Here is a 7979-nt window from a genome sequence, read left to right as displayed (position 1 = left end):
TGATTCTCTCTCATCATTGATGTTTCTATCTCTCTCTCCCTCTCCCTTCCTCTCTGAAATCAATAAAGAAATATTTTTTTTTTAAAAAAAGGAGTGTGGGGAGCAATACTTGCAAAGAACAATTAAGCACATGCAAAAATCTGTGCTCCTGTATTTAGTAAGCAATTAATATATAAAATATACAAAGTATTCAAAAGACTCTTTAACCAAAATATAGTTAATAAACAGGATAAGGATGTAGAGACAATTCGTCAAAAAATAGGTACAAATGTCCAACATGAATATAGAAAACGCTTTCCTCACTGATCAAGGTGGAATTCCTTAGGCTTCCAATCACACTACCAACCAAAGGTCCTTCCCTGTGAAGTTAGTGCAGCGGGGAGTATTGGAGCTTCAGGAATAGAAGGGAGCAGTGGAAACAGACCAACCCTCCCCAGGACAGCAACTACCCCGGAAACTGGAAAATCAATCAGTACCACAGTCTACCTGGGAGAACAGAGCACACACTGGGGGATGGGGCATGGGAAATGGCAAAGCCAAGCCCAGGTCACTGGTCTTACCCTGCGAGGATATAAGTTCAAAGTTCTCCAGCATCACATTCAGGTACAGCTGTCTCTGAACCTCATCAAGGAGGCTCCATTCCTCCCTGGAGAAGTACAGGGCAATGTCCTCAAAGGTCACGCCAACCTGTCAGAATGGAGACAATTGTAACCAGACCTGCCTTTCTGAGAACCAGTAATCCTACTCCTTACACACATTTCCCCCCTCAACCTCCTCCAGGGCACCCGGTTAGTGTGGACACCAGACCCTAATGCCAGTGCAGGCTGCTCTCTCATCACAGTCCCATTACTCAATGTGATTGCCCTCAGCTGAGCAGCTGGGTTCCGTAGGAAGGATTGAGGGAGGGGAGGGTAGAGGGCAATGCCATTTAAGGTCTGGGCGATCCCTGCAGGGCCCCAGCCTTCCTGCCAGGCAACACCACTGCAGTCTCCTAGATCCGGCCTCCAAGACAAAGCCAAGCGTCGGTTTATGCTTCCCCTTTAAGTCCCCACACCAGGTCCCGGGACCATCAGCTCACACTTCCTCCAGATGTGCACACCACTGGGTAATGTTCATCCCCTTCCCATGTTCAGACCCCAGGTTCACTCCCCAGCTCTGTCCCCTTCCTGCTCCAATGCCGCTGGATCTCACTGGACTCGCCCATGAACTTGGCATATGGCGTGTAGAGAGCTTGTAGTCCAGCCGGATCCAGGCCCACCCCAGGCCCCTGATGGACCCCACACCCGGGAAAGCCCCGAATGAGTCTATGACGTCCTCCCTGCAGCCTCCGATCTTTCCGTCAATACTCACAGCCCACATCCTCAGGGACCTTCAGATGCAAGTCACCCCTGTCCTCTCTGCCCTGCACTTGCTGTGTCCTCAGAAGCCACAACACTCCTCTCTCCCCTCCACCTTCCTCACGGTCCTCCACGCGGGACTGAGCTGCAGGACAGGCGCCTGCACCCGGGCTCTCCTGTTCGGTGTGAGTGGCGGTGAGGGCCTGGGGGACACAAACTCACCTCAGCCCAGCTCCTCAGCACCGGCGCCTCCATTGCACTCGGTAGTCGGAGCGGGGCGGGAGCAGAAGCCGCTGCAGGAACGGCGGTCCCTGTCCCGGTCCTGGGCGGGTCTGGTGGCAACTCCGAGCTTCAATCCCACGTGTGCGCTGTGAGCACCACTGGAGGCCCCCACCATTGGCTGCGAGGCGGGGAAAAGCACTCTCCAACCTTCTCCACGGGACTCAGCCAGGTACCGCCGACCGCTTCAGACAAAATGGAGAAAAGACTACCGGTCCCGCCCACCAGAACTTGAAACACGGAAACGCCTTCTCTGAGCTTCCATTGGCTCAGCCTGGTGGCATTCCGCGCGCGGCCTTCTGGGTAATGTAGTTCCTAGGCTCCAAGGCCAGGATCCTGTATTTCCTTAGCTGACTCCAGGACTGGTTTTGATGGCAATTAGCCCAAGAAAACACCAAGTATACTCAGGGCCCTCCAGCGCCTTCAGGGGAGGGGATTTCTAGGGCAAGTTTGTTTCTGAGGCACCTGCCTGGCTTCCTTTAGCTGCTGGTTTTGCATATCTTTCTTCAGGACCTCCTCTTTTCTGAATGACAGGCATTGTGTCTTCTTTCAGGCCACTTGCAGAGGTTGCTCAAGTGTCTAACTCATCTAACCTGCCTCCACTGAACGAAGTTAATGTCTCAAAACAGACATCACTATTTAAGAGCATCTGCTTACGCCACATCAGCCCAGAATCACCTGTCTCACTCGTTCACTTTAATGATTTGACATACGAGTAATTTGAGTTATGAGCTCTGTCACGGAACGAATTAAACTCGTAAGTCAAGGCCCCACTGTATTTTTTTTTCAGGACCAGCTCTTTTCTGAATGACAGGCATTGTGTCTTCTTTCAGGCCACTTGCAGAGGTTGCTCAAGTGTCTAACTCATCTAACCTGCCTCCATTGTATGAAGTTAATGTCTCAAAAACAGACATCAATATTTAAGAGCATCTACTTTCTGGGGCCATTTGAACTGTCAGCTCTGCCTGGGCTGCAATGTGGATAAGATGGTTAAGAGACATGTGAAAAAATGGTGAAAGACACTGATCATCAGTGAGATGCAAATTAAAGCAACAATTAGATACCACCTCACAACTGTCAGAATGACTACCTTCAACAAAGGACAAGTGCTGGCGATGAAGTGGAAAAAGGGGAACCCTAGTACACTGCTGGTAGGAATGGAGATTGGTGCAGACATTATGGAAAACATAGGGAGTTTCCTCAAAAAATTAAATATGGAACTGCCATTTGACCCTGAGATCTCACTTCTAGGAATATATCCTAAGAAACCTGAAACAACAATCAGAAAGAATGTACGCACCGCTATGTTCATAGCAGCATAATTTACAATAGTTAAGATTTAAAAACAGCCCAAGTGCCCATCAGTAGATGAGTGGGTAAAAAAGCTGTGGTACATTTACACCATGGGATGCTTTGCAGTGGTAAAAAAAGGGTAAGAACCCTTTCACATGGCATGGAGGGACCTGGAGAGCATCGTGCTAAGTGAAATACGTGAGTCGCAGAAAGAAAAGCATCACTTGATCTCACACATAGATGGAACCTAATTAACAAAATTAACTGAAGAATGGAGTGGATCCAGAGACTTGGAAGAGAGTGCAGAATCTCAGATGGAAGGCGAGGGAGGGTAAAAAAAAAAAAAAAAAGAGAACAAACATCCCTGGGTGAGGATTAATGAAAAACACACTTACACACACACACACACACACACCAAACAAAGCCACCTGAGCCTTGAGCATTTTCTTCTGTTCTCTGGAAGCAAGGAGAAAGCTCAAACTCAGTGGTTCTCAACCTTCCTAATGCCGTGACCCTTTAATACAGTTCCTCATGTTGTGGTGACCCCCAACCATAAAGTTATTTTCGTTGCTACTTCATCACTGTAATTTTGCTACTGTTATGAACTGTAATGGAAATATCTGATATGCAGGATGTATTTTCATTGTTAAAAATTGAACATAATTAAAGCATAGTGACTAATCACAAAAATAATATGTAATTATATATGTGATTTCCGATGGTCTTAGGCGACCCCTATGAAAGGGTCATTTCACACCAAAGGGTCGCGACCCACAGGTTGAGAACCACTGCTCTAGCTTGCTGGGTTCTGGGTCTGCTCTAAATTTGTGTTTATAAATCTGTCTTCAGGCAGTTGAGTCCCTGGAGATGCTGATACTCCTCCATGTAACGTTCTCCTGCTTCACATGAGTCAATTGCTTTTGGTGTTGTTTTAAGAAATCTCCAAACCTGTGGAGAATTTTCTGTTTATTTGACCAAAGTCGGCAACATTTGCCAGGAAGCAAAATGCTTTTGGTGTTGTTGTAAGAAATCTCCAAACCTGTGGAGAATTTTTCTATGTTTATTTGACCAAAGTCCGCAACATTTGCCAGGAAGCAAAGTAACAGCAGATTGAGTAATGCTCTTGAGAACAACAGTTTTGCACCTTTATTATACATTAGACTCAAAGGAGAAGACATAAGGGAGTTACATGAAATTCACTGGTGATAAATTAGAGTGGGGGGAATGAGGAGGGAAATCTCTGGGATTAAAAAAAAATGAAGCCTTAACCGGTTTGGCTCAGCGGATAGAGCGTCAGCCTGCGGACTGAAGGGTCCCAGGTTCGATTCCGGTCAAGGGCATGTACCCCGGTTGCGGGCACATCCCCAGTAGGGGGCGTGCAAGAGGCAGCTGAATCGATGTTTCTCTCTCATAGATGTTTCTAACTCTCTATCCCTCTCCCTCTCCCTTCCTCTCTGTAAAAAATCAATAAAATATATTTAAAAAAATGAAAAAAAATAGACAAAATCTTCTTTTTAAAATGTTCTCCAATAGTTAAAAGTGAATATTTGACACAACAACAAGGTGCAGAGACCCAGCCCTAATAACCAAGGTCTCCTGTGTGTCAAAATCTGTGCTGAGACCAAAGGGGAGGCAGAGAAATTACAGCTCACTCTGAAAGAAGGTTCCCCTGGAGAAGCCACTGCAGCTGAGAAATGATGGCGTTCCCCTGAACACGGGGAGGCCATGGGTATGTGCTCTGAGATGTAAAGGGAATGGGAGGAAACACATAACTGCAACTATGGAAACAGGAGCTGCAGCTGAGCCACCCTGGTCCTCAGACTGTACCTGCTCCAGTGAGCGCTGCACATCAGAGGTAGGGACTGTGTCTGACACTGGGGAAAATAATAGTTAAAAATCCAACCCCTTGAATCTGACACTTGTCTGTGGTGTTAACTTGGAGACCTTACTTCATTTTTCTGTCAATGAACTTTTTCAGCAATTTGAAATGGGACACACTACAATGACACCTGAGTGCCCACAGCACCTGCCTCCCTGCAGCAGAGTCAGTGGCTCCTTATAGGTCCCATTTCTCACTAAAATGCACCCAAAGACAAAGGTGCTGGCGGGCATCGGGGGAGTGAGAAGTGCCTTCCTGGGAATGTCTCTGCAGGGAGTGGCTGGAGTTGCTGGAGCCAAGGCAGGCTGCAGGCACAGGTTACACAAGTGGACACCTTACCACTGGACCTTCTCCAATAGCTCCGGCATGGGGACTTACCTCATACTTGTTTTTCACAGGAGGAAACTGACTTAGACCAGGAAAAGAGGTTATTTCTTTTAAAAAAAACATTTATTGTTTTTTTTACAGTGAGGAAGGGAGAGGGATAGAAAGTTAGAAACATCAATGAGAAACATCGATCAGCTGCCTCCTGCACACCCCTCACTGGGGATGTGCCCCCAACCAAGGTACATGCCCTTGACTGGAATCGAACCTGGGACCCTTCAGTCCGCAGACCAATGCTCCATCCACTGAGCCAAACCAGTAAGGGCAGAAGGGGTTATTTCACTGTAAGTCCCAGTGATAACAGAGATTCTGAAATTCAAATGGAGGATGCCTGATCCAGGGCATAGGGAATCTGATCACTACCCATTTATTTCCCGTTGCCTTGGCTTTGGGACTCTAAAGCCCCCTGCTCACCCAGATGCCCTCTGGCCTTCTGAGAGAACAGTTCCAACCCAAGAACCCCCATGACAGGAGACAAGGAAAATGCAGGAGACGACAAAGCAAGGGCTTACTGCAGGATCAGATGACTGGTGTTCTGAAATCAATGGAGAATGTTTGTAGTGCAGGTTATAATTAAAAATATTCATTGCACAGGGCATAGCATTTAAAAAGTAATGACTCACCCAGCTGGCATGGGTCAGTGCTTGAGCTTCCACCTGTGCACAAAGAGGTCCTTGGTTAGATTCCCAGTCAGAGCACATGCCCGGATTGCAGGCTCCATCCCCAGTAGGGTGTGGAGGAAGCAGCGATCAATGATTCCCTCTCATAGTTGATGTTTCTTTTCTTTTTTAAGATAAGGGACTCAATTTTCTTTAATTTTTTATTGATTTCACAGAGGAAGGGAAAGGGACAGAAAGATAGAAACACCAATGATGAGAGAGAATCAGTGATAAGCCGCCTCCTGCAAGCCCCACCTGGGGATCTAGTAGGGGCCCATGCATATACCCCAAGTGGTAATGGAACTGTGATTTCCTGATTCATAGCTCAACTGAGCCCCCTCGCCCGCCTATCATTGTTTCTCTCTCTCCACCTCCCTTGGTCTACAAAATCAATAAAACTATTTTAAAAATCAATTAAATATACTTATCAATTTAGTAAAATAAATTAAAATATTTGAAAATATGTTATTAATGATTTCGGAGAGATAGAGAGAGAGAGAAACATCAATGATGAGAGAGAATGATTGATTGGCTGCCTCCTGCAGTCCCCACACTGGGGATTGAGCCCGCAATCTGGGCACCTGCCCTTGACTAGAAGCTCACCCTGGACTGAGCCAAACCAGCTAGGGCAATTAAAATATTTTTTTTAAGGAAAAAATATTAAAACATATCATTCCAATACAAAAAATGTTTATTTTTAAAATAAAAATGCACAAAATGAGTGAAATGCCAACATCCATCTTTGTTGTTCCACAATCCTATTGTTAAAGAAAATTGCCAAAACTCAGCACATTAGGCAGAATATATGATAAGATGTTTTAACAAAGATACAGACTCAACAAACACACTTCTGAGAAAAGACTGATCATAAATTCCTAGAAAAAATACAATCAAATAGTGAAGCAGCACAACAAACGACTCCAAAAAAAAGATTTTCCACTTTCCCTGCATTTATAAGGTTTTTCTTCTGTATAAACTCTCTGATGATGATGAAGGTCGGTCTTAGCGGTAAAGGATTTCCCACGTTCACTGCATTTAAAAGAAACAACTACACACTTACAGATATGGTCAGTATTAGGACTATAAGGCTGGTATCAGTTTCATGCACCTGTCAAGATTTATGAAACACTATACTTCACACATGTAATTAACTCATTACAGCTGTTAAAAAATGATTCAAGATAAAAGAAATGTACGTTCACCTATTTTGGAAAAACAGCTTTGTCAATTCTATATTCAATCCCTATCCTTATGTCCTCTGGGCGAGAGTCTCATCTCAGTCACAGAAAAAGTGACAAACAATGAAGAACTTTCACCAAAACCCACAAAAGCCACATCCCTGGACAAGACAATCTTTGTCTCCATCTTCGTTTTGCTGCCAGTACTCTGATGGGAACATCTGAGAAGCTACAGGAGCCACAAAACATCTTGATTATAATCAATGACAATGACTGCTCCACAGAAAATAAACATGCCTGGAGTCACTCAGATCAGTGTACACACAGCTCTTGTAGTCTTTTCCTCAAAATAATTCCTGGATACACAGTTAGATGAGGACCATTTCATCTAATGGGCTGCAGTCTGGTCCAACAATGCCAGTGGTTTTAATCCAGCTACTAGAAGGGTTCAGGAATCTGGAGAAGGCGCTGTGTTTAAATTGTGAAAGATGCCAGAGACAAAACATAATTTTGGAAGGCATTTGAGGGCCAGAGGAGCTTGGCTAAAGAAAGCAAGTTCTCTCTTGTCTCAGGACCCCTTGCATTTTATTAACACAAATTGTCCTAAGGCAAAGTAAAGATATATATCAAAGGCCAGGGTTTGGTATACAGAATCCATTGTCAGATTGGAGGACTTGCCTTCAGCTGTTCAGGTGTTTGGCTAGCAGGAGGCAATAACATGTAGACTGAAATGGCCTCAGCTGTCTGGCAGCAAGCAATCATTTTATGCATCCTTTTCAGGTTTGGGAAAATGCCCTCAGCCATTTCCAGATGATTAAGCCCTGCTGACATGCTGGAATTGGCTTCCAACACAACAACAATTAGGTCAGTGTTTCTGCAGTGAAAGGGTTTCCATCACTGTTCTGGTCCTCAAACCAGTGACCATCACCCATGAAATTGTAGGCATTAGGGCACGTGGCCCTCTGCAAGA

General features: G+C 45.3%; 1 protein-coding gene and 1 long non-coding RNA gene across 5 annotated transcripts in view; one reads left to right on the top strand and one right to left on the bottom strand.

Annotated features, from left to right (window-relative positions):
* Positions 1-1642, bottom strand: part of LOC102241097 (zinc finger protein 660-like) — a 14145-nt gene extending 12503 nt beyond the window's left edge. For all 4 annotated transcript variants that reach the window (XM_014528771.1, XM_014528770.1, XM_014528773.1 and 1 more), the window contains exons 1-2: positions 1560-1642; positions 561-687 (exon numbers count right to left, since the gene is read on the bottom strand). In XM_014528771.1, the coding sequence (XP_014384257.1) occupies positions 561-687; positions 1560-1592 (160 nt within the window). In that variant the 5' untranslated portion in view covers positions 1593-1642. The remainder of the gene's footprint in view (positions 1-560; positions 688-1559) is intronic.
* The window catches only part of LOC106723806, a 33850-nt gene extending 32182 nt beyond the window's left edge, over positions 1-1668 (top strand). Inside the window, exon 3 of the long non-coding RNA XR_001359534.1 lies at positions 1570-1668. This is a non-coding gene — a long non-coding RNA (uncharacterized LOC106723806). The remainder of the gene's footprint in view (positions 1-1569) is intronic.
* Positions 1669-7979: the final 6311 nt, after the last annotated feature.

The sequence above is a fragment of the Myotis brandtii genome, unplaced genomic scaffold (genome assembly GCF_000412655.1).
Source record: "Myotis brandtii unplaced genomic scaffold, ASM41265v1 scaffold650, whole genome shotgun sequence".
Classification (NCBI taxonomy): Eukaryota; Metazoa; Chordata; class Mammalia; order Chiroptera; family Vespertilionidae; genus Myotis; species Myotis brandtii.
The sequence above is the reverse complement of the archived record's forward strand: the minus strand, read 5'-3'. Positions and strand labels throughout refer to the sequence as shown.